The 25,734-nt window shown below is 64.0% G+C and overlaps 1 protein-coding gene across 1 annotated transcript in view; it reads left to right on the forward strand.

Moving 5' to 3' along the window:
- The window catches only part of RADIL (Rap associating with DIL domain), a 37,486-nt gene extending 12,840 nt beyond the window's left edge, over positions 1-24,646 (forward strand). Inside the window, 13 exon segments of the mRNA XM_090288672.1 lie at positions 9,282-9,505; positions 10,427-11,017; positions 11,923-11,960; positions 14,101-14,261; positions 16,966-17,078; positions 17,364-17,601; positions 18,351-18,523; positions 20,363-20,513; positions 21,435-21,776; positions 21,778-22,038; positions 22,970-23,097; positions 23,450-23,589; positions 24,345-24,646. Of these exon segments, the coding sequence (XP_090144798.1) occupies positions 9,282-9,505; positions 10,427-11,017; positions 11,923-11,960; positions 14,101-14,261; positions 16,966-17,078; positions 17,364-17,601; positions 18,351-18,523; positions 20,363-20,513; positions 21,435-21,776; positions 21,778-22,038; positions 22,970-23,097; positions 23,450-23,589; positions 24,345-24,450 (2,666 nt within the window). The 3' untranslated portion in view covers positions 24,451-24,646.
- Positions 24,647-25,734: the final 1,088 nt, after the last annotated feature.

Here is a 25,734-nt window from a genome sequence, read left to right on the forward strand (position 1 = left end):
GAAGTGTCATTGCCACGGAAGACTGTAAAGCAGCGCTTCCATTAGTGATATCAGGAAGGAAAAGGGGAATAGTCAGGAGCCCAACAGTGGCTGGCAGACTTCTCCTCTGGGGGCCAGGTAGTCCATCCGCGTGCTCTGTGCGGCCGTACGGTCTCTGTCTCAACTACTTCACTGCCTTTGTGGGTGAAAGCAGCCTGGACAACATGTGGACAGATGGCCAGGGCTGAATTTGTCCCCCATCCCTCCCAGCTGGTGCCTGTCATCCCTCCTCCTTCGGACACTTATTGTAGGCCGTCCGCCCAACGACTGGACGTGCGTATTCTCAAATAAGCCCTGGGCATGTACAGAAGGTAACCCTGTACCAGATCAGGAGGTAAGAACGTCATGCAAAGTATCAGATTCATAGAACTCATTCTCCGACTACAGAACGGAGCAGTAAGTTGGAAACCAGTAACAACATAGAGAAGAATTTCCGGAAGAAGTCACGCGAGAAGCTCGCACTACAAGGAAGAGTCGTTGTATGACAGAATGGACACTGAAAGGGGGAAACCGGTCATAAGCGGGAGAAGGGGTTCTAACACATAAATCGACATGATCACTATCCAGATTATAGTAAGGATGCCAAAAAAGGTCTGTTTAAATAGGATCAAGCCCCCAGTAAAAACGGGCAAAAGACGTGCATTTCACAGAAGAAAAGCTAGGGCTGGACAATAAACAGAAGAGCTGCTGAGCCTTTTTAGCAGTAAGCAAACTACAGATTAAGACCACAGAGATAGTTTTTACAAGAATAAAGCCAACGGTGATGGGGGTCGGTGAGGATGAGGAGCACTGGGGGTGGCTGAGACAGCAGCGACCAGAGTGCTGTGGCTTCGACCTCTTCGGGATCTTATCTGGTCCCACTGATGTGCCCACACCCTGTGTCCCATTTATTCTGCGAGCAGGTCGCCTACCATGCTGTGGGGCACTGTGTGCAGCTTCTGATGGGTCCCTTTATAGCTGGAGGTAGCCAGAGTCCATGGGTCCCCTCTGCAGCTGCATCCAGACCTCTCCACACTCCCGTGTGCCATGTAAACATGATTCACTCCCTGCGTCACGGTGCAAGGATGGTCAGGGGAGACTGTGCCGTGGTCCCCGGCGTGTCTGCAGCAGTGTCCTGCAATGGTCTAAAGCTCGAGGTGACCCCCACGTCCGCAAACGCTGGTGGAGAAGCGGTGTGGTCACACAGTAAACCACACAAAGCTAGCAGTCAGATGGCCATATCTCCACGTGCCATCTTAGACTGCGCTCGCACTGCTGAGGGGACATCTTTGCAGAAGGCCACACAGCGTGATATGTTTTGTGTATGGGTCACAGACAGGCAAAGCAGGGCGGTGTAATCTCGGGTAACCGAAGTGTGTGGTGTGAGTGTGACTGGGAAACAAGGGACGAGAAACGGACCCCACCCGGAGCGGCACTTCCCTTGGGTGGGGCAGCAGGTGCAGAGAAGGTGGGGTGCAGCCGCGAGCGCCCAGGGAGACTGCAGGGTCTCCCTGCCGTCAGGTGGTTTGGGGTGAAACAGCGCCCGTTCTCTCCTTACTCAGAGTGACAGCCCTTCATGTGTGTGAAATGCCTTTTATTGGTTAGGAATTGCGTCTGGCCAGACAACGGTAGCCGGACACACTGGATTTCCTTTCTCCCACGTGCAGCTCCGCCATTCTAGTCCATGCCTTCCGTCGTCAAGGTCACCTCAAGGTGCAGGATGATTGTGGGGCCACTGCCATCACGTTGCCAGCTGAGGCAGGAAGAAGGAAGGAAGGGGCATGGGCCCTGGTGTCCCTGCAAACTCTGTCCTCCTTTCAAGGAGCTTTCCCAGGAGCCCCGGCAGTGACACCCGTCACCTTTCACTGGCTGGACCTTCGTCACTGGCTGCGTCTCCCTGCTGGGAGCACGACCTCATCGTCCTTACCATCGTGTCGCTGGGCAGCAGGGGCGGTGGGCACTGGGAGGCAGTGACAGCCTCGCGGGACTCAGCGCTCAGTATTTAAATGTCCAAGCCCTTCCGAACGGGCGCCCTCAATGCTGTGAGTCAGAGCCGAGCGGTCACGGGCCCGCAGTGGGGGTGGGGGGTGTCGCTTCAAGTCACACCTGGACAGCGAGGAGCTGCCTGCCTACATGACTGGGGAAAGAGGAACAGGGTAAATGCACGAGCGTGGGAAGGACACAGTACAGAGCAGAAAGCGCAGGAATGGAAAATAAAGGTGCGTGGAGAGGGCCGGTGAAGTGACAACGAGGCGCTTTTGTTCCTTCTTTTTGAGAGAGAGAGAAACGCCGATTTGTTGTCCCGCGTACTTATGCATCATCGGCCTCCTTGCACGGGCCCTGACTGGGGACCGAGCCCACGGCGTGGCGTACGGGGGCAGCGCCCGCGCCGCTCTGCTGCCCAGCCAGGGCCCAGAGGAGGTCCTTTGGAGAGACCGATAAGATGGTCAGCTGGAAAGGCTGATGAGGAAAAATGAAGACAGTTCACTCACACCATTTTGGGATAGAAAAGGGGATAGAGCTGCAAATACTGTACAGGTTTTTTCAAGGCACCTTACAGAAAGCTTAGGCCAGTGAATCTGAAGAGCAGGAGGAAATGGAAAATCTCCTAGAAGAAGAATCTGCCTGAACTCACTCAGGAATAGAAAACCCCAATAGGCTCGTGACCCCGAAAGTGTGCCCGCCAAAATCACAGTAAACCCACAAAATGTGAGACCTAGAGGGCAGCGCAGGCCAGTGCTTTCTAATCGTCAAGGACACGACTGCTCCCAGGTCTCCGTCGCACTAGTACCGGTAACAGGCAGAAGAGGCAGTTTACCAAACAGACCCAGCGGCGGCAGAAGTGGGTTTACAGCTGTTCCCATGGAAAAAGAAAATACGGGAACTAATAGCAGAAGACTAAGTCCTGTGTCTCCCAACCCTAACCCCACCTGTGCCCGCCCCTGCATAACCTTCGTATCAAAACCAGAGAAGGGAAGTATAACAAAGAAAAGTTCTCAGGAATGTGGGCACGAAAGCCAAACCCACGCCAAGTCCTCAGGGCAGAGTACGTGTCTTCACCACATGGGGCTGACTTCCCCCAGCATGTGCGATCCAAGTGCAAGGCGCAAGCCGCACTGCGTGCCAGGACCTGGCTACGAAAGTCACACGCCATCACCGCACATGTTAACGTGACAGTGGGTACCATGTAGCAGTGGGGAGGAATGAACCCGAGGACCACGTAGCAGATGGGTCACCAGCACCACTAACATGATGCTGATCAAAGCGCAGGCTGGATAAGGATACACACCGTGTGGCACCCCTCCATCAGTTCTTAAAAACTGCAAAATGAAACGAGGCCTTTTTCAGAGACAGTAAAATGTGTGTACATATGACCTTAGTCACACTTAATCTGTGATGAAATATAAACACGTATGTGGAGATGGTGCTCCCAGACAGCATCGCTGTGACTTCTGGGCAGGAGAGAGAATGTTCGTCCGGGTCTATAATTTTCTCCTTTACTTCCTCAGCCTGATTCCTATTTAGCTTGGTTCCTACCCTTCTGTGCGCCTGGAGTGTCTCGTAGCTCCACAGGAGGGCGAGGAGGAGCAGGATCAGAAGTCTGGGGGGACAGCTGTTTCAGGGCGGGGAGAGTGGACTCGCGGGGTGGGCAGGCAGGCCTGGGGACACTGGAGTGTGCTGGGGTGCCAATGGGGAGAGCCCACTGTGCAGGGAAGCAGGGGACAGGTGTGCCACCATGCCGTGGGAATGTTGCTGTCACCCTCCCTCCTGGTTATGTAACAATATTTGTTCATCTTAAAAAAAGTGAGCCACACATAAAAACAGAGAAAAAAGGTCACTGAAATGCCAGAGCCTGTTAGGACACCACGAACCATTTCCCCTTTACAGGAAAGCGCATAAGACGTATACCAGCAGTTGCACAAATAGTGATAAAGGAACCCCCTGAGTAACGTCCACTGGGCCAGGAAACAGCAGCACGGCGGTGCCAGTGCCGAGGTCCCCCTCGGCCATCCCCGTATGTCTGAGGCACAGGTGTCCTGACGGCGGGGACCAGCCTGCTCGCTCCCTCTGGCCGAGGATGCACCCAACCCCCACACAGCTCTCCTCCTCCTCTGGGCTTTCCTCCCAGTGTGAGCAGCGTCTCCAAAGCAGGTGGGCCCAGGCCTGGGATTTCTATCAACACCACCATTTTCCCCTGAAACCAGCAAGTATTTCAGAACAAAAGTGCTCAGAATACTCCTACCTTCAGGCCGCGTCTTCATCTTCATCAGGAGGCGCTGGGGAAGAATCCAGTTCCCAGTGGCCACAGGGCTTGGGCTCCCGCCCCCTGCCGGCGGGCGTCTGGGGGTGCTCTCCCTCCCTCTGAGCCCTGCACCCTCAGGCTCGGCGTGGAGAACTGCTCCCTTGTGCGCCTCTCTGCTCTTAAAGGCTCTGAGTTGCATGAGGTCCACCTGAGTAGTGGCGACCCCAACGTGGGCAGATGGGTAAATGGATCACATCTGCAAAACCCTCTTCTGCTGCAGAGCAGAACATGCTCACAGCGATGGTTCAGGCACCACGGATCCCAGCCACACCTGGGGAGGGGCGGTCCAAGGGCACGGGGTCATCTTGTTCTGGCCACCAGTGTGCCCTCCGGCCCCCCGTGACTCTCATCCACATGCCCCGCCCCCAGGTACCCCATTAGAGTCTTCCCACATTGGAGGGTCCGCTCAGGTCCCAAATCTCATCTAAATACTCTGCCAGGTGTGGAGGGGCCCTGGGGGTCATCCGTTCAGTGCGGCCCCACAGGTGCCCTGTGGACCCATGGGCCTGGGGACCTGAATCCGCCTGGCTCCCAGCACGCAGGTGGGCAGGCACCGGTAACAGCCGGATGTCCTGGTCGGAATGACAGTGAGAAGGTGTCGCTGGTCCGAGGCTGCTTTGAGCTCCAGCCCGGCCCCCTCAGCTGCAGCTCGTCGGTTAGACCCAGCCCTGGGAGCACCCTGGAGCACCCTGGCCGCCCTCCCCTGTCACGCAGCAGCAGATGGGGGCACCGCTCCTTAGGAGCCTGGCGGCTGTGCGTGGACCCAGGGGCACTCACTCCGTGTGAGGACCCGCTGCAGGGCGTCCTCTGTGTTCACTTCTTCCCCCACGTGGTCCAGCTCCTGTTTCCTCCCCAGGCAGCGAGGAGAGACCCGGCGGCTGTGCTGTCAGCCCTTTCCCGGGACTGACCGCAGCCTGCAGGGTGCAGGTTCCCCTCCCACGCGGCAGGGCGCCTCCCCATGCGGCAGCGACCCTCCTCCCGCCACCCCAGCCCTCGCCCCGCCCTTCCTCTGCGCTGCACCCCCCTCTGGCCCTGCGGTCCCGGCAGCCGAGACCCCTACCCTGCTCCTCAAGGTCCATCCAGCCTCCACCGCCACCCAGGCCCAGAGGGAATCACTTGCAGCTGTGAACTGTGTTTTATTTATTTATTTTTTTCTTGGGGGGGGGGGGCGGGCATTTAATTCTACATCTTAAAATAACCAATTTTTTTCCTGCTCTACTTGGTTTTTTAAAATTTTGAGCAAACCCTCGCTGGTGTGGCTCAGTGGATTGAGCGCCAGCCTGTGAACCAAAGGGTCGCTGGATCGATTCCTGGTCAGGGCACAGGCCTGGGCTGCGGGCCAGGTCCCCAGTTGGGGGTGTGGGAGAGGCAACCACACATGGATGTTTCTCTCCCTCGCTCTCTCTTTCCTTTCCCCCTCTAAAAATAAATAAAATCTTTTTTAAAAAAGTGGAATTTGTTTGTGGAAGGATGGAGACAGTTTCAGGTGTAGATATACTTACACCTTAACAGTGATGTAGTGGGCAGTATCTTGATCGCTATTTTTAAAATTTGGGGGGGTACCATGTCCAGTTTGCAGTCTCACCAGCAGTTTCAGAGACTGTCCCTCACTCCTTGTCCTGGGTAGCATGTGACGCTGTCATTAAAAATCTGCCAATTTGACCGGGGAGAAATGTATCTCATTGTTTTAGTTGGTGTTTCCTTTAGTGTTGTGATTTTTTTTTTTAATCCTCATCGAGGACATGCTTATTGATTTTAGAGAGAGGGGCACAGAGCGGGAGAGAGAGAGAAAATTGATCAGTTGCCTCTCATACGCTCCCCGACAGGGGATTGAACCCGCAACCCAGGTGTGTGCTTTGACTGGGAGTCGAAGCCGCGACCTTCACAGCCAGGGCAGGGTGAACAGTTGTGTTTCTCATCCTGCACCTGCCTTTATTCAGTAAAACTTCAGGCACAGGGAAAGGAGGCGCGGAATAATCTTGTGAGCTGCTCGTGCACCGTGGCCCAGCCTCAGAAAGCTGTGCTGTAGATGGAGCGGCTGGGGGGGACTTGGCTCCCCTGAGTTTTCACGCGTCTCCCCCAGTGTCCGTGCAGCTGCCTTACATTCCCCGGGAGGGGAGATCCCAGGGCAGGTCCCGGCTCAGTCAGGCCTGTCAGGAGCACAGGGGCGAGCCACGGCGTGTCAGCCACCACGTCGGATGGGCGGCTTCGAGACCTTCCGTCCTGGGACAGCGGAAGCAAACGGGACCCGGGGAGCCCACAGGTTGGATTTATTGTCCTGTGCTCGGTGACGTACAGGAAAAGGGCTGTTTTCCTTTCCAGTGCTGCTCCGAGGCCAGCACCAAGCCCGGGACGTGGCTCGGATGGCAGCCGCCAGCTGTTTTCAGTGTGGAATTTGCCACCCTCGTTTACACAGAGGCCCTCCCTCCAGCCAGCGGTGGGGGGGTGGCCTCGGCGCCAGCTTCTTGTGGAGGAGGAGGCGGGGCTCCATACCAAGTGCCCTGTGGCCCGGGTGCCACCCTCTTCCAGGACGGTGTGACCCAGCAGAAAAGGAACCGTGGATTCCTGCCCCCGAGCCTCGAGCTGGGCAGCGAGGCAGCGGGGCTGGGAAGGGATGCCTGGGGCCAGGTGGGGCAACCACCGAGGGCCTCTCCCCGTCCCCACCAGTGACACCTCCCGGATCCTGTGTTGGGAGCAGTCAGGCCTGTGTGTAACTCCGATTCCTTCGGTTAAAGTACAAAGAATAATGTGTGTTTATTTAGAGTTTCTAGAAACAAAATGAGTGGAACATACAATACAATCGTCGTCGTCGTCGGCAGACGTCCGTCTCGAGAGACGATGGTGTAGCTTCTTAAGTGTCTATCTGCACCGCCGAGAATGGCTGTGCAGTCCGACTCGGGAGTGACACGGTATCTGTCTCCTCCCGTGTTGAATCGACATCTTGCGATGACGCTGAAGCTACAGAGCCTGGGCAGGGTGATATGGAGGGTCTGCTGTTGCCCATGCAGCAGACCCCCCCTCTCTTCGCAGCTGAAGGGTCCAAGGGAAAGACGGAGTCAATACAGCTTGGCTTCAGGTGCGCCGCAGGAGTTGCCGGTGTTGACTACAACGTCAAACCGCCTTAGGGACTCCGGCTCCGGATTTTCTGTCGGGGTTTACTCCCTTAGCCTTTCCCCTGAAGAGGTATGCCACAAGGCAGCGGAGGTTTTTTGGAGTCAGAGTTTTCCTTCTCTGATGTGCCCTGACTGGAAGATCGAACCAGCGACACTTAGCTCGCAGGCCGACGCTCAATCCACTGAGCCAAACCAGCCAGGGCTAATACAATACAATAAAGTCACATATAAAATACATCCTATTACAGCTCCTCCGCCCCAGCCCTTCAGCGCCAGGGCGGCCACCCCAGGGCCCGTTAAGGAGGCCTGGGAGTGTATCTGAAACTCCCCAGGCCATTCCTTGCACAGATAGGGTGGGAACAATTGCTTTAGGCAGCGAGGTCAGAGAAGCTGGCCCTGGGGCCTGGGAGGGGTTCTCTGCCACGGGGTGTGGGACCCCAAAGGGAGAAGTGGGGTCAAGGGCTGCAGCCGCAGGGCACGCTGGCTTCAGCCAGTCCGGCCTCATCTGGCCGCTGGGAGCCCCAGGACTTCCAGGAGGTGGTTCTGAGGCGCACACTCTCCCACAGTCCCGCCCCAGGTGCAGGAGAAGCGTGGCGCTAGCACCCCATCCTGCCGTGGGCCACTGTCCACAGTGGTGCCGGAGCCCTGGGTCTGCCATTCTTAAGGAGTGGCCGGCTGGGGACACAGCCTGTTCCCCCTGCGCCCCCTGCCCCGCCTGCTCTCCGAACCCATCATCCCCCTCCTGCCTGCTTCCTCCTCCCCTGCCCCGCTGCCCCACCTGGCCCTCCCACCGCTCGCTCCCCCGCCTGCCAGCCCGCGCCCCTCCTGCCGGTCTCTGGCCAGCTCTGCAGTAGGCAGGGAGCAGCAGCTGCGGCCTTGCACTGCGCCCGGCGCCGGGCCCTGCCTCCCGTGGCCCGGCCCCCCGCGGGCTGCGGACCTGCCAGCAGGCTGCCTTCTGGAAGGGCAGGCCGGTCTCCACGCTTGCTGGCTCCATCCAGCTCCCAGCTCGCCTGCCCCGCGCAGGTCCTCTGGCTTTGGTTTTGTTTTGTTTGGGGTGGTTGTAGGGAGGAGGAGCCTGCAGGGTCGGCGGGGGACTGGTGACGGGAGACTGGTGATGCTTTTGGGCTCAGATGGTTTCTCAGCTTTCCGGCAGAATTAGTGCTAAAGGGCACTTCTTGGATGGATAAGACTGTCTTTCACGGGGTGTGTTTGTGCATGCATGTTTGCACACGTGTGTGCACGTGTGGGTTTGCATGTGCATGTGTGTGCATGTACGTGTGCTCGCTGGCCGGGCACGGTGGACACAGCCTCGGGAAGGAGCGGGAGCTGTCCTAGGCGATCAGCTGGCTCAGAGGGCTGCTTCTCAGCGTCCGCCTTGTAAACAGGCGTCTTCAGAGAACGGTTCCTGTCTCATCAATCAGAGCACACACGCACGCACGTGTGAGCGCATGCGCAAGGGGGCTGGCAGGATGGGACAGGTGGGTGGGCAGGGCTTTGGGGTGATGTGGCGCCTGCACGGAGACCCAGCAGCAGTCGACGCGGAGGTGGGTTTGCTGTCCTGAGGGGAGGGCCGTGGGGCTGGCGGGGTGTGCCACGCGGTGCCGGCAGGTGCCTCGGGACAGGACAGCTGGGCTGCCTGGCTCTGGGGGATGGAAGTGCCCGCCTGGAAGGATGAGGCCAGGGGGCGGAGCCTGCCGTCTCCCCGCACCCCCCACCCCGGGCAGGTCAGCCTGCGGCTCCTGAGCTGGTGTTAGGGGGGCTTCGTGCGGCCGGTGTTCAGAAGGGCTCTGGTGGGGGGGGGCGGGCTCCACAGGCTCTGGCTCTTTACCCTGTGCGCCTTGTTTCAGGGATAAACGCCCAAGCCCGGAGGCTGCAGCGGAGCCGTGCCAAGGGAACCCCAGCCCTGGCCTCCGTGGGTGCCCGGAGCCCCCCCGGAACCCAGCTGCGCCGCTCAGCCAGCGAGACCAGCCTGAGCCCCGCCGCTGCCCAGGAGCCCAGCCAGGACACCATGCGCTACTCCCTGTACGAGTCGCCACACCTGCTCCTCCTGCAGGGCTACAGCCAGCAGCACGTGAGCCCCCAGCACCTGCCCCCCACCCCGACACCCCTGGGGGCCTGAGCAGGAGGCCGGCAGGATGTCCTCCGAGTAGAGGCTCCTTGGTCAGCTAGGTCAGCCACGCGCTCCACCGCTCTGGCGTGATGGGAGGCGGAGACCCCGCATTGGGCCTGTCCCAGGCTCTGGGGAAGGGCTCTTCCACCCTCGGCTGCCGGACCACTCTCTGTCCTGCCTGCAGGAGGAGGCCCAGCTCCTCACGGCAGACCCCAGCGTGGTGCCGGGCGCCCTGGCCACTTCCTTCCCTGGCGTTGGGGACCGTGGTACAGGTCTGCCATCCCTTCCTGATGACGGCAGATGCCTGGTGAAGGGCTACGCCTCTCAGGGCACAGAGAAGGCCACCTGTTCTCCACCCCGGAGACGTCTCGGCTGGAAGGGTCTGATCTTAGCAGCAGTGCCTGGTGGCTGCTCCACATACACCTTCTGTCCCCCAGGGTCTCACTCACTCCTGTCCTCGCCAAGTGCCCTCCCTGTGCCAGCCCCAGGGCAGCCTGGAGACCCTGGGGCTCCTGGGCCTCAGGGCTGAGGAGGCCCAGCCTGGCTGTGCAGGGCAGCAAAGGAGGAGCTCCCACACCTGTGTCCGGGAGCGTGTCTGCGTCCAGGTCGGCCTCGCCTGGCTCTTGCCTCTCACGCCGCGGTCCTCCCTGGGTCTCTGGCTGGTCTCCAGGCTGCTCTGGGAAAGCTCCTCCCAGGACAAGGCGGTCGCCCCACGTGGGGCAGGCTGGGGGCTCGCAGTGGGTTGGGAAGGGAGTGTCTCAGGACACGGAGAGTTGGGGACAGCAGTCCTAGGCCACGTGCTTGGGTACCATGGACAGGGACATTGTCACTGCCCCGTGCCAGGGCGGTGTCCTGCTGCTGAGGTCCATGTTTGCCTTCCAGGACAGCCTGGTGTATGTGCTCAACCGGGAGCGGCACACGGTGGGCCAGAGGACACCCTCCAGCAAGCCCAGCATCAGCCTCTCGGCCCCCGACATCCTGCCGCTGCACTGCACCCTGCGGCGGCTCCGGCCCCGGGGCCCGCTGGTGCTGGAGCCAATCCCCGGGGCTCCCGTTGCCGTCAACTTCTCGGAGGTGGGGGGCCAGACGGTGGTGCTCCGCCATGGGGACCTGCTGTCCCTGGGCCTCTACTACCTGCTGCTGTTCAAGGACCCGGTGCAGGCCCAGCCCCTGCCCGCCCAGGCCCTGGCCCGCCTCCGGGCCTTGCCGCAGAGCTGCAGGCTGTGCGGGGCCCAGCTCCGGCCCCTGGGCGCCGGCTGGCCTCGGCAGCTGCACCTGGAGTTCGAGCCCGACGCGGAGGACGCGCTGCTGCAGCGCATCATGACGCTGATCGAGCCGGGCGGCGACGACCACAAGCTGACCCCCGCCTTCCTCCTCTGCCTGTGCATTCAGCACTCGGCTGCGCGCCGCCAGCCGGGCTCCTTCGGGCAGCTGCTGCTCAAGATTGCCAAGATGATCCGTGAGACCGTCTGGGTCAGTCTCAGTCTCAGGCCGGGTCGCTGGGGGGCTGTGGCCACGGTGGGCAGGTTCTGAGTCCTTCCTCTAGCCGTGGGCCAGCCTTTGGGCCTGTCCACACCTCCAGCCCGGGCGCTGCTGTGGCAGTTCACCCTCAGGGGCTCGGCCGTGGCTTTGTGAGCTCTGGTCCTGTGTCCTCCCGTGGCCTAGCCTGGCCCACCATGTGCCTGGGACCACAGTGCCTGGGGCTCCGAATCTCCCTGTGGCCTGGACGCCCCGTGCTTTCCGCTGGGAGCAGGCTGGCCGCTGCCAGCACCCCACTGCAGAGCCCTTGTCAACCTGGTGGCCGGGGCACAGGACTGACGGTTGACTTCTGTACACTGCAAACCTGCCCTGCAGGACCGGGTCCCTAGGCTGCAGCCCCTGGTCACCACAGGGTGCTGAGCATCCCAGGCCCCCACCCATGACATGCCTCTCCCAGAAAAAGGTGGCAAAACCTGAGCCCCTGCCGGGATGTGTAAATACATCTGCAAACACTTAGGCACATAGTCACTGACTTATTTTCACCGTGGCTGACATTTGCCATAAGAGTGTCAGCAGAATCTTCACTCCGGCGTTTAAATGTTGGGCCAATCTTGACTGATCCCGAAAGGGCCGGCTGTTACGTAAGCTAGACTGTTGTGCACTAGTCCTGCGGTAGGAAATGTGCAAATCATGTTCAGAAACGGAATGGAAGACATGCAGTCCCAGGGGACGCTGTCCTTCCCGGCACAGCGATGGGAACTTGGCTCCGAGCACGCGGTCTGGAGCGAGAAGCCGTGTTTCATGTGGGCGGGTCCCACGTGTTTGCTGGTGTTCTCCCTGACAGTACCTGTGGCGTCCTGTTTTTCTCATCCTTGCTTTTCTGTCCTTTATAATTGTAGGAGAAAACGAAAGAACTAGCGGAGAAGCAGGCGCACCTGTGAGTATTTCCGTCACTGTCCCCGCCCCTCACGCGGCTCGTTTCCGGGGGCAGCGCCCATGGGACCCAGACGCCTCTGTGTCAGCACTGTGCTCCGTCACACTGTCCTTCCATCTCCAAGTGGAAGCGCTGGGTTTGGGAGATTTCCTGAGCCTTGTCCATGGAGCGAACGGGCCTCTCGTGCCCTCATTACTCCTGACAGAGAACTGACCCCCCTGGGGTGCCCGCGGCCCCCGCTATGAGCAAGGGCAGCCCCCCATCTGTCTGCACAGAAAGGATGGACTTACCCCTGGGGGCCTGGGAAGCTGTAACAACAAAGCTGTGCGCACCCTGGGACCCAAGCGTCCCCATCTTGAGGGGACACCGTGGAGAAATGCCTCCACATGGAGGGCAGGGACCTGGCCCAGAGGCCTTGGCTGTGAGCACAAAGGTTGTAGGGCACGCATGTGTCCCGTGGCCGACATGCAGGGGACCCCTGGGGACAGGGAAAGCGAGCAGCTGCAGCCCCGGGTGCTGTCCAGGCAGCAGCACCGAGGAGCAGCGCTGAGAAAGAAGTGCCCAGAGAAGTGCCCACTGTGCGATTGCGCACAGGCGTGCCGGTGGGTGCACAGCGCGCCGCCCACCAGGGTGCATCCCTGGGGACGCCCCACAGAGGGCCAGGAGGCAGGGGACAGTCCCTGCCCTCCATGAGGGATGGTCTCGGGGGCCCTGGTCCCACCACGTCCCATGCAGGTTTGCTTCCCTCCCGTGTCTGCCTCCCAGAGAGATGGTCCATGTGTACAGCATGGGGCAGCCATGCAGGCTCATGTCTGTACCCTCCGTGAGGGAGACGGGGGGTGGGGGGCGGGGACCGGAACTGGAGGCATGGAGTCACCCAGTGTCCCTGCTCGTCGGCTGCATGGGCACCATTCGTCCCTCAGTCCTTGGCGCTCAGGCCGGCAGGGATGGCACTGTCCCGGCCACAGACAGTGAGAGTGGAGGACGTGGCCCATTTGCTGGAGGTCTGCCTGGTGTGGCTTTTCTGTGGGAAGGAGTTGGCCTTGGGGCCTGGGGCCGAGGGGAATGAGCAGGTGAGGGGCTGGTTTGTGGGAGCCTCCAGCCTCCCTCCCCCGGGTACAGCCTGCATGCCAGTGCCGCCTGCTAGGGAGCCGCGGGGACAGGAGGCAGCCAGGCCTTCCCTTCAGCAGCTCACGTTCCCTGTGTTCTCCAGAGCTCCTGCCATTAGGGTCCTGTGTCTGTCCCCAGAGAATGCTCTTCCTTAAATTTTGAATCACTTCCAAAACGCGGGAAAGTACAGTGTACCAGTTCCCCGGGAGCCCACACATTATGAAACTTCTGCCCCATTTGCTTCTGATCTCTGCGTCGTGTGCTCCCTGTAGAATGGTGCGTGGCTGCTGGGTGGGACCCCGTGCTTCCTGCGCAACCGTGGGCCGCCCGCATGCAATCCTCCCCCTGGGGTTGGGGGTGCGGGCGCTCCGCCGGGGGCCTCTGAACCCCAGCTGATTCTAGGGGGGAGATCCTTTATGACTAGTGACGCCTCTAGCATGGCAAGACACGATTGGCTGACATTTTCATTAGGATTTTCCCACCTGAATTCATAGGGAAAGCTGGTCTATGAACTTCCTGTTTCGTACTGTCCTTGTCTGGTTTCAACGACAAGGCTCACGGGTGGTGAACTGGGCGTCCCTGTCTGTCCCCCATGTGCGGGTCAGTGCTGCGGCGAGGCCTCGGGTCCGAGGCCACTCAGCAGGGGACAGACGCGGAGCTGGCCGGGGCCCGTCCTCCCAACACCTCCTCCAGGACCCGTTCTCCAGGCCCCAGGTCACTCTGACGTGGGGCCCCTGACCCGGGCACCTCTGCCCCCACCCCCAACACACACACTCGTGCACGAGGTCCAGCATCGACGGTGGGAAATGAGCGGCCTAGCAGAGACCCCGCCGGTGGCTGCGGCTCCAGCGGCCCTTCCCGCGGAGGTCTGGACACGCGTCTGGCTGCAGGCCTCAGACGGCGTCTTCCTCCCGCTTCCCAGCCTCGCTGTCAGGGGGCTGACACGTGTGGCTTTGTTCGCGCCCCGCCGAGATGAGCGTCGCGCGTGAGCACGGTGGGTCCCCGAGTAAATGCCCCCCTCTCTGTCTGGCAGCCAGGAGCCGCTGTCGCCGGCCAGCTTCAGCCTGGCGGGGCTGCTGCCCGACCTGCGGCACGTGCTCGTCTGGATGGCCAACGCCATCGAGCTCCTGTACTTCATCCAGCAGCAGGGCCCCCTCTACGCGCAGAGCCTGGAGCAGGGGCTGGACGCCACAGGTAGGGCACGCGCCGTCCGCGGGGGCCACCACGCCGTCTCGGGGCACAGGCAGATTTAGGTCGGGGCTTCCACTGACCTGTCGGCCCCGGCACATTGGCACTCTGTCCCTGTCACTTCATGGGCTGTGCCACTGTATTGTGCCTGGGGGCCTGGGGGCGCAGGGCACTCGCCCGCCTCATGGAGGAGCGGGGCGCAGTGGCCTTAAGCCATTGTCCCTGACAGGATGCTGCGCCGTTGCAGGGAGAAGGCAGGTCACCAAGGAGGGCTGTGAGCATTACAGTGCGTGTCAAGTTCAGAGACCAAAATGTGGGACCGCGTACATCTTAGGGTTTGTGCAGGGCGCTGGAAATGCTACGCGAGAGAGTGACTGGCGGGGCAGTCTGGGAGGGTCCTGGGATGGAGTCTAGCAGGAGCAGCAGGACCGTCCTGCAGTAGGACAGACAGTGTGACAGCCGGGCACTCAGGGGCTGGGGCCACAGCCTCGTGCAGGCGAGCCTGGCTTTGCCTACCCAGCCTCCTGCTCTGCCTCGGCCAAGACAAAGCGACTCACGTACTCCCTCCCGTCTGTGGGACCTTGGCCCGTTCCAGGGTCCTGAGCACACGGCGCCTGGCGGCCCTGCCCCCAGGCACCCAGGCTGCAGCCATGGGGTGCTCTCAGGGCTGAGAGGGAAGCCGGGGTTTGGCCAGGGCTCCCCGTGGGCTGGGTCAGCTGGACGCCGTGCTGTGTCTGCGCGCGCTCAGCGGTGTCTCCTGGGAGGAGAGAAGCTGATGGAACAGCCTGCAGGCCCGCGGCCCCGGCCCTGGTGCCCCTTGGTGGGCGCCGCGAGAGGGTCGGACCTCCCAGGACCGGGCCGCCGCCCGCCCGGCCCGCAGGCCTGCCCCCGAGGCCGACCTGTGTCCTGGCAGTGACGTGCTCACCGCCAGGCCGAGTCCGCAGAGCCATGGCACCAGGCCTCTTGGCGCCGCCCGCCCCTAACCTGCACGGCCCCCCGGAGGCCTCCGGCTGCCCAGGGCCGACATTGCGGGCGCTGCAGCGGCTCCTGAGGGGCGGCTCTGCTGGCCTCGGCCTCGGCCGGCGAGCACCTGGGCCTCTGGCCCCTCTGCACGTGCGCGCCATCCTGCGCGGTGTCGGGCTGGGGCGGGCTCTCAGGGAGCCCCATTTGTTCTGGCTCCGGCAGAGTCAGCTGGGAGACACCCCGTGACCTCTAGGCCCGGTGTACACGGGCGGGCAGTCTGGGCCCCTCTGCGCCGGCCTCCGCAGGCCCGCGACATGCTGCGCAGGGACCCGCCCACGTCTGCTGACTTTCCTGGGAAAGCTGCTTGGGGTGACGAGGTGTGGCCCCTGAGCTGCTGCCTCTGACCTTGGGAGGAGGTTTTTTCTGCTTGGGGCGCCCAGATGCCACGGGGCCCAGTGGATGCTGGGAGAGGGGCCCGCCCCGAGCCGCCCCCGGGACCAGGCCGCCTGGCAGGGCCCTAGCGGCCCGCGGCCGAGCCCGAGCCCATGTGGTGCAGGCGCTGGAGAGCTCAGAGGAAAAACCGCGTCAGCCGGAGGGCGGAGGGGAGGTTAGGGCCGGCGCGTGGCCTCCTGCCCCTCAGCAGGAAACGTCTGTGGGAAGAATTCTAAAAACAGAGATGTCACGTCCTGAGAGCGGGAAAAACCCCTTTCTCGTGCCCCAGTCCTTCTGTCTGAAGCTCCCACCCAGGAGCCCCCACTCCCGAGCGCTGAGGAAAGCTCAGCTGGCGGAGGGGCGTGTTTATTGACCCACTTAAAGTCCTCCTGTACCTCTGAGCTCTGTCCCAGCGCCTGCGGATTCAGGGGGTCCTCAGGTGCCCAGGGGCAGGGAGGGAGGGAGGCTGCAGGCCGGCGCTCCTCAGAAAGGCTCACCAAGGCTCGGCGGGGGTCGGCTGAGTCGGAAGCCCCCAGCGGCGCAGGCGAGGTATCTCCGGTGGTTTTAAATGATGTCAGAGGCCCACGCTGCATCCTCCGGGAGCCTGGCATGCGCTTGGGGGAACCCCGCTGCCCCGCTCTTTGCCGTCTCCTCCCCCAGAGCCCCAGGCCCACGGCGAGTGTGGGTCAGCTTGCAGACAAGCCGGCAGCGTCGCAGGCCTGCAGGCTGCCCCCGCCCCGCGCACCGGCCCGCTTTGCAGCTGGGCTTCCCGGCCACACCCCACTCCTGGTCTGTGAGTTCTGGGCAGCGTGTCTGTGGCCTGGAGCCTCTGGAAGACAGGCGTGTCGCAGCTGGTGCCCTAAGAGCCTCTTGCTCCCCCAGATCTGGGGCCCATCAGCTGCTTGGCGGGGGAGCGGGGAGCATCCAGACCCGATAGGGTCCCAAGCGAGACCCTGAAGGTCAGGCTCTGGGAGGCCCCTGGGGCTGGGGAGGCAGGCGCCCGGCTTCCTGGTCCAGGCAGTTCCTGAGGAGCGAGCCCGCTGGGGGCTGAGGGCAGGAGTCGCACCGGAGCGCGGGAGGGGGGCGTGCCCTGACCGGCAAGACAGCGACTGTCCGACTGTCCCGGTGTCGTGGGCAGGGCCCCTGCGCTCCTGGGAGGCCCCGCGGACCCAGGTCCGCCCTCCAGCCCTGAGCGCAGCTTCCCGGACAGCCAGCATCGGCACAGGACAGCAGCGGGGGGCCAGCAGGCCGGCGTCCGTACCCCGCTCCCAGGCAGCCCGGCCACCCCTCGCTGAGTCCGCGCCTCTGTCTGCAGGCTCGAAGGAGTCCCTGTTCTCCTGTGCGCTGTCGGCCAGCGAGGAGGCCATGGCGGAGCTGGAGGAGGTGGTGCTGCACGCCTTCCAGCAGTGCGTGTACTACGTCTCCAAGGTGCGCGCGGGCTGCCGCTCCTCTGAGGGGCTCGGGGGCCTGGCGGGAGCCACACGCTTTCCCGACCTGCCCATCCCCAGAGGAGGGCAGCACCGGCTTCCGGTCCTCTCTGCCCCCTCAAGATGCTCAGGGCATCTGTAGGGCCCTTTGCTCGGTCCCCTGTGGGCCCCCCGGGTCACCTCACCCTTCACAGGAGCTGGTACTGGCCCCCACGCCCCCAGGCAGCTCATGCGTCCACAGGGGCCCCAGGCCTGCCAACGCGCTGTTTTCTTCTTTGCCCCCCAGTCCCTGTACGTCTGCCTCCCGGCCCTGCTGGAGTGTCCCCCTTTCCCGACGGAGCCCCGGGAAAGCTGGTGCCTGGCCCCCCAGCTGCCCGAGGAGCTGCGCCGCGTCGTTTCTGTCTACCAGACCGCCCTGGACCTCCTGCGGCAGTCCCAGGTGCACCCCGAGGTCGCCTCCCAGGTGCTGGCCTACCTCTTCTTCTTCTCCGGCACGCTGCTCTTCAACCAGCTCCTGGACAAGGGTGAGGGCTGGGGCCGGACCACTCCCCCGCGGGGGCGCGGGCGTCCTCACTGGCGGCGGCGGCTGAGCCCCTGAGATGGCTCCCGAGGAGGGGGTGCTGGGCCGTGGCCTGGGGAGCCTACCCGTGGGGATCCGTGCTGGCGCTGTGAGGGGCTGCAGGGAGCAGGAAATGTCACAGAGCTGCCCCTGTAGGAGCAGGAGCCCTGTCAGTGTCGGCACAGGGCTCCTCAGGCCTCTTCCGGTTCCCTGGCCCCACAGCCCCTGGGAGAGAGGAGGGAACAGGCTCAGAGCGTGACGTGACCTTCGGCCCCACCCCCCTGCTCCCCCAGCTTCTCACTGCAGACATTCCTCCACTGCCATGCGCAGGGCTCAGGGGCGCTGCTGGCCCTGGGGACGTAAACGCAGGGATGACCCCCAGCATGCGCACGTCTCTGCCATGGACCTCCCAGGCTGGGCGGGGTCCACAGGGCAGGGTTAGGGCGGGAACAAGGGCCTCGGCCGTAGACTTGGACCATGTCCTCTTCCACTTGGGGCTCAGTGGCTGTCATAACCCGTCCCTGCCGTCTTCACCCCCACCTCCCAGGGAGGAGCCCACAGCCCGTGAGCACCTTAGAACCGATGTGAGGCCTGGAGTAGGAGGAGGGCGGCTCCGGGAGGGCTTGGGCCTGGCTCCCTCTGGGGGAGGGCGGGGAGCAGACCTGCCCCAGATGAGCAGCCTGGGCCTCACGGCCCCTCCTTGCCCCTCGCCAGGCCCCTCCTTGAGTTGCTTCCACTGGCCCCGCGGCGTCCAGGCCTGCGCCCGCCTGCAGCAGCTCCTGGAGTGGGCGCAGGATGCCGGCTTCGGGGAGGCCGGAGAGCGCTTCTTCCGGAAGCTCTCCTGCGCGCTCCACCTGCTGGCCACGCCCCGCGCCCAGCTCATCCAGGTAGGAGGGCGCAGGGGCCTGCGAGGGCAGTGCCTCACGGGAGGGGCGGGGGCCCTGCGTGGTCACTCTCGGGTCACCAGCCTGCAGACCGGGCGGGGAGCGGTGGGCCTTGCTTGCTGGAGGCAGGAACATGGCCCCAGAACGGCTGAGTACGTGCCCAGCATGCCAGCAGTCCTACAGGGGCGCTGAGGGTTGAGACCCCTGAGACCGGGAGGCTGCCCTGGGTTAGCCCGTGGGCTCAACTGGATCACACGAGTCCTTCAAAGTGGAAGAGGATCAGAGAGACAGGACAGAAGGAAAAGAGGGACCCGACTTGCCATTGCTGCTCTGAAGATGGAGGGCGGGGCCGCGGGCCAAGGACTGTAGTGGCCTCTGGAATGGCCTCAGCTGAAGGCTGGCACGGAGAAGTGAGCTCCGCCCTACCCCCACCAGGGGCTGAATTCTGACGACCCAGATGGCCCAGGGGACGGGCCCTGTCTGGAGCCTCGAGGACGGCGTGGCCCTGCCAGCCCCTGGGTTCCAGCCCAGTGTGTCCCCGGACTGTGAGAGCGCATGTTTCTGTTGCTGTGTGTTGTCACCCGTGACGACAGCAACAGGAGGCGCACACACCGCCTCACCTTCCTCCCTCACCAGCTGCCTGACACCGTGGCCACAGGGCATCAGTGAAACCAGACCGGTGGTGGTCCCTCCTGCTTGGCCTACACCCCGAACGTGCCCAGGAGCGACAGGGAGGATGCTTACAGGGCAGCCTGGGGGGGCGTCCGAACCGAGTCGGCAATGGGGCCTCACTCCAGCGTAGCCAGCATGGTGAGAGGGTCATGGGGGGACAGTGGCCCCCTCAGCTTGGTATAAAAAAGCAGAGCAACCCAGGATCGACACCCAGGAGCCTCATGCGTGCACCTCCCACACCGTGACCAGTGGCAGCCCAGCTGCCCCGCGTGGACGGCTTTGCACGAGCCCCTCTGCCGCACGGTGCGCCGCCGCCGGAGACCTGGGTGTGACCTCTGCGTGTCTGGGGCCACAAGCCAGCGCATCGCGGAGCCACGATTCCAGGCCGGCCTGGGAGCCGCTGGTCACACAGCAGACACTGACCCGACCACGTGCTAGGGTCTTAAGTCTTGCTCAGGTGTCTTTTTAAAAGTGAAACAGATTCACTTGAGAAAGTGGGGAGTGTAGGTATGGATCACAGATTGAACACATGAATTTAGTTCATTTCCTCCCCAAATATTACTAAACCAAAGCAAAGAGTGCTTTAAACCCCTGAGGCTAAGGACAGAGAAGACGCAGAGAGAGAAAACTGCATTTTGGAAGCTGGAGAGCAGGAACGGCCTCTGCAGGCCTGAGAAAGCCGCCTCCCAAGAGGCAAGCCGGTTTACCAGGCAGCCGCGGGGAGGCCCTGGAAGCTGCCAACGCCGGGCCAAGGCGGGCAGAGCGCCGTGGGCCTCCGGGGGGTGCGGTAGCTCAGGGGGAGCCTGCCTTGGGCTGAGAACAGTGCACACAGTCATGTGTCCCAAGGCACCAGAGAGCTCCGGGAGCAACGGGGGCCAAGGGGCCGCAGGTCTGCAGGGGGAACCACGAAGCTGTTCTGTGGCTGCTTTTCCTTGGGGGGCGTCGGCCTCACCTGGAGGCGGGGTCTGCGTGAGACTGAAAGCCCAGGCTTCGCCCAGACAGTTGATTCTTTGAGAAATGTAACAAAAGCAGGGAAACAACCTGCCAATATAAAAAATGAAGAAGAGGACCTCGCTCAGGTCACACATTAAAAGTGAATAGTAACCGTTGTATCTCCATAAAACTCGGGGAAACTAACCAATAACAGTAAGCGCACCTCCCCGTCACCAGATGAGCTGGGCCGGCCTGCGGAGCACCTTCCCTGCCCTGAGCCCTGCGCAGATGCACCGGCTCCTGACGCAGTACCAGCTGGCCTCGGCCATGGGCCCCATGAGCACTTGGGAGCCGGGCGCCCAGGACCGCGCCGACGCCTGCAGGTCAGGTAAGCCCCTCCTTGGGCAGGACCATTGGGGGCAGGGGTGGTCCCCCTGGGGGCCTTCCTTGGGGGAGCCTGCAGAGCATCCAGTACCTCCATCCTAGGCTGTCTTCCTTCTCGGGTGCCCTGCCCTGTCCCCTACCCGGGGACAGCCACAGTTGGGGGTCTAGGAGCCCACAGTCCAAGCTCTAAGCTCTGGGCTCAGGTCAAAGGCACACCCTGCCCCTCATGGAGCCTGAGGAGGGGGCCTCACCCCGTGCACAGCCCACCAGGAAGAGAGCGGAGTCAGCCTGCTGGGCACCAGTGTGCTGTCCACAGGAAACATTCCTAACACATGCCCCACGCATTTTCTCTCTCTCACACACACATGCACACGCACACGCACACCCCATACGTGTGGCTGTGGATGCACATATATGTGCACCTTCATTACAAGTACGTGCAGTGTATCATGACACAGACAACGGTGGACGTGAACAGGGCAGAGGACACGGACACGGTGGGGCTGCTCACCTAGGGGCCCGGCGGGGACGTGGAACCCCCGGGCAGGACCACCGGCCCCACGGACGGTGGCCGCCTTCCCATTTTCCGGTCACTGCCGAGGCCGTGCTGGGAGCAGAGCTTCCCGCGGCTGGAAGGTGCTCGTGTTCACGTACAGAGACGAGAATGCCCACGGGCGGTCCGGTCCCAGGGGCCGTGGGGGTGGTGGTCAGCCCGGCCGGGAGCCGGGCGTCAGCTCCGGGCTGCAGACCTGGGGTGCGAGAGGCAGGGCCCAGGGGGGACCGCAGTGCGGTTTGGGCGGTCACCCTGGTCTGGGTCCCCGCCGTTGCCCTTGGCAGGTCAGTCGGCTTGGTCCCTGGTCCCCGGTGTCGGGAGGGGCGGGTGACCCTCCGGCCAGGAGGCCAAGCCGCCCTCGCCCGCCCGCAGACGACGTGCTGGAGTCCTACGAGAGCCCGCCGCCCATCGTGCTGCCCAGCGGGGGCTTCCAGGTGGACCTGGAGGCCGACTGCCCGGACGACGGCATCTACCAGCACCTGCTCTACGTGCGCCACTTCCTGTGGGGCCTGCGGGGCGAGCCCAGCCCCGGCGGTGGGGACCCCCAGCCCCAGGGCCTCGAGGTACCCGAGCTGCTGGTCTGTGGCTCCGACTTGGGCAGCGGGTGGGCTCGGCCGGGCTCGCCCTGGGGAGGAGCAGGAAGGACAGCGGGGGCCCTGCCCCCTCCCCGGGACCGGAGCTCGAGCCTGAGCCCCTTCTCTCCTGCAGGGTCTGTACCGTCCGGCCCCGGAGCGGCACCCCGAGGGCCCGGCACACCCCGCCCCCTCACCCAGGACTCCCCGGGCACAGGGTCCTCTAGAGAGGCAGCCGGGCCATGGGGGCCGTGGGAGCCCCCAGAGCTGGCCCCCACACACGGACCCCTGCCTGCTCACGCCCCCCAGCACCCCACTCGAGCCTGCGGTCCCTGACGGGCCCGCTGCCGGCGGCTCCTGCGGGAGGAACGGACCAGGCGGCCTCCGAGGGGCGACTCCGGAAGGTGCGACCTGCGCCCTGGCTCACGGCTGCGCTGCGGCCCCGGGCTTTCGGGTCCTGCCCATGAGCGCCTGCGGCACCGACGCCGGGAGGGCTCTGGGGCAGCTGGACCACGCGGGGTCCTGGTGTGAAGAGTCACGCCTCCCCCAGGGGGCGAGGGGGAGGCGCAGCGCAGGGGAGGTGCGCTCAGCGTCAGAGACAGGAGGGCCAGGGAGCGGGAGCAGGAGGGAGGGGCAGCGCAGGGAGGCCGTGGCGGTGGTCCCCACACACCTTGGCCCGGCCTGGCCCCAGGCTGGGGCTCAGCGGGGCGTCCTGGCCAAGTCCTCGGAGCTCCTGTGGGGCCTGGAGCACGTTCTGGGGGCAGCGGTCACCTGGTGTGTGGCGGTGGGGGGGTACTGCAGCTGACCTCACGGGGAAGCACAGGGCCCTTGGGTGGGGCGTGGGGGCCTCAGAGATGAGAGAACCGCCGTCTGTAGGGGGCAGGCTCCCCGGACGCCTGGGACTTCCCGCCAGCTGGGTCAGACCCTCGGGGGAGAGGCCGGAGTGCAGGCGCCCCTTAGAGAGCGACGGGGGTGGGGGCCTCTGGAGGGCTCTGTGGGTGGAAAAGGGGGGGCTGGGTAAGGGGGCGGAGGCTGGGTATGACCTCAGCAGAGCCCCTTACTGCCCCCTGAAACAGCCGGTCTCTGAGAGGGGCTGGTGTCCTGGGGCAGCCAGCGGGGGACCCAGGAGGCCTTTCCAGGCACACAGGGGTGTCACCCACAAATAGGCCCCGATCTCCACCCTGATGGACATCCACAGGTCCGCCCAGCGGGCACCCTGCCTGAGTGCCGTGAGCACGTTCCTGGCGACGTGGCCGACCCACGTCCCCGGGTCCTGGACTGGGCACAGGTACGGGCTGCCACAGGCCCCTCCCTGCCCCTTCTCTGCCCACCCAGGAGACTGTGTGGCTGCCGAGGACGAGCCCCCTCCTACCCCCTCCGGCCCCCACGACTTCTGCTCCGTCTTCCTGGTGGAGCTGGAGCGAGGCCCCTCTGGGCTGGGCATGGGCCTGATCGATGGGCTGGTGAGTGGCCCGGGCTGCTGCCCCCTGGCGGGGTCCCGCGTCCCAAAGCCAGCCCCGGGTGACCAGCCGAGGAGGCAGGGGCCTGGTGGGGCATCTCCGTGGAGAGTGGAAGGAGGGACAGGGCCCCGTGCAGGAGCCACTGCCCCGGCCTGCTGCCGCCTCTGTCCTTAGCCCTTGGTGTCTGTCCTGGGCCTGAGGACGGTGACAGTGTCCAGAACTGAGCTTGCAGACACATCAGTGGCCTGGGCTGGGCAGTCTTCTCCACTGGGGGGGAGGGGGGCGCTGAGGTGGCCTCATTGGGGCCACCCTCCTGTGGGGCCCACGGAGCCCTGAGGCCTTTGTGTCCCCACAGCACACGCCCCTAGGTGCCCCCGGCCTCTACATCCAGACCCTGCTCCCAGGCAGCCCTGCTGCAGCTGATGGCCGGCTGTCGCTGGGAGACCGCATCCTGGAGGTGAACGGCAGCAGCCTGACGGGCGTCAGCTACCTGAGGTACCCCCGCCAGGCACTCACTCAGCTACCTGAGGTCCCCCCGGCACTCACTCGGCTACCTGAGGTCCCCCCGGCACTCACTCGGCTACCTGAGGTCCCCCCGGCACTCGCTCGGCTACCTGAGGTCCCCCCGGCACTCGCTCGGCTACCTGAGGTCCCCCCGGCACTCGCTCGGCTACCTGAGGTCCCCCCGGCACTCGCTCGGCTACCTGAGGTCCCCCCGGCACTCGCTCGGCTACCTGAGGTCCCCCCGGCACTCGCTCGGCTACCTGAGGTCCCCCCGGCACTCGCTCGGCTACCTGAGGTCCCCCCGGCACTCGCTCGGCTACCTGAGGTCCCCCCGGCACTCGCTCGGCTACCTGAGGTCCCCCCGGCACTCGGCTACCTGAGGTCCCCCCGGCACTCGGCTACCTGAGGTCCCCGCACACACCGTGGCCCAGGGCCAGGCCCACCTGCAGGACAGGCCACTCGCTCTGATCCTGAGGGTGGTCCTGTCCTGACTGCATTTGGGAGATGAAGACGGAGGCCAAGTCCCTCAGTCCAGTTCTGTGGCCACTTCCCACCCTCCTCTCCCCTCATTCCCATCAGGGGTCAAGCCCCCTGGGGTGGGGGTGGGCCCTCACCCAGCCCCATGCCCTGGGGACCCCTGGGGTGGAGGCATGGGTCCCCCGCCCCGCCTCTGGGCACCCGCAGGGGGCGCTGCCGCCTGTCCCTGGGAGCTGGTGCACATGTCCCCGACCCCTCCCTGGTTTCAGGGCGGTGGACCTGATCCGACACGGGGGAAAGAAGATGCGGTTCCTGGTGGCCAAGTCTGATGTGGACACAGCCAAGAAGATCCGCTTCCGCTCGCCCCTGCCCTAGGGGCCTGCAGTGCCGTGGTTTGCTCCCGAGCGGGCGCGGCCCCTTCAGGACCCTGGCCGCCCCGTCCTGTGGATATGTACATCTTGGTGTATATTTTATTTATGGCAGATAACACTAAGTTGTGATGTTTGGTCCAGAACTTTCGTGTTGCAGAATTTTAATGGAGACGAATAGATTCAATAAACTATCTTTCGTACCCTTGGAGAGCAGCGGTGCGCGGGGCCCAGGTGGGTGCCATGCGGGGCTCCCCCAGGCACCAGACCTAATCCCCTGCCGACGGCGCGGGAGAGGCCTTGGGGGGACGCGGGGTGAGGCGCGGGCAGACGGCTCCGACTGGCTGTCCACCTCGCCCTGCCCGGAAACAAGGCGCAGCAGGCGCGGGGGCGGCGCGCAGCACCAGGCCGTGTGCAGGCAGCTCCGGGGCCCGTGCTCGGCATAGCGCCCCAGGAAAGAAGTGGCCTGGAGCCCCCAGGGGGTTAGAAAGCGAGGGCCTGCCCCGCCGTGGTGCCTGGGCCTCCTCCCCCGCCGCCCCTCCCCCACCCGCGGAGCGGAGGGTGCTGAGTGCGGAGGGAGCAGGGTCGGCGGTGGGGCTGGTTGGGTGACAGTGGGCGTGGTCACCTGCCTCCACGTGGGCTGTGCGTCTTCTCCAGGCTCCGCAGCTGGTGGCCCTGGTTCTGGCCCAGGGTTCTCCTCTGTGACAGGATCAGAGACCCTGGGGACGGGGGGCGCGGCCAGTCAGCTGCAGAGGCAGCCCTCGCATGGCAAGGGGGTTGGGGGAGGCGCCGCCCCAGCAGCGTCGTGGGGGGTCCCACGCCCTGCCCCCTCTGGGGGGGCACAGAAGAGAGGCGCACCTGCGGCTGCGTGTCCGTATTTGGCCCCGGGACCCCCTGCCTGGTCCAGCTTCCCACCGTGCAAATGCTGGATCCATGTGTTGAGTCACTTTAAGTGTGTGACTGAACCGAAGAGAAAAATGCTACAGCCCCAGACTGAGCTCAGAGGCTGGCGGCTGGAGTCCTTGGTCTCCTCCCACACCGGCCCCCACGGAGCTGCCCACGCTGCGGAGCCGAATGGAGGCCCCACGGGACGCCGACAAACACATCCTCACCCCCGGCCCCGGACGCTAGTCCCGGGCCGAGCAGGGTGCGGTGGGCTGCGGGCGGGCCCTTGCCTGCCCTGGGGGAGTCAGGGTGTCCTAGGCGCTCTCGTGGGAGGGGCGCACTGGGCGGCGGCGGGACGCTGCGAAGGGCGGACGGACGGAGGTTCGCGGAGCAGCGGCACCACCTG

This window comes from Furipterus horrens, unplaced genomic scaffold, assembly GCF_987537825.1.
Source record: "Furipterus horrens unplaced genomic scaffold, mFurHor1.1.pri manual_scaffold_10, whole genome shotgun sequence".
NCBI classification, from domain to species: Eukaryota; Metazoa; Chordata; class Mammalia; order Chiroptera; family Furipteridae; genus Furipterus; species Furipterus horrens.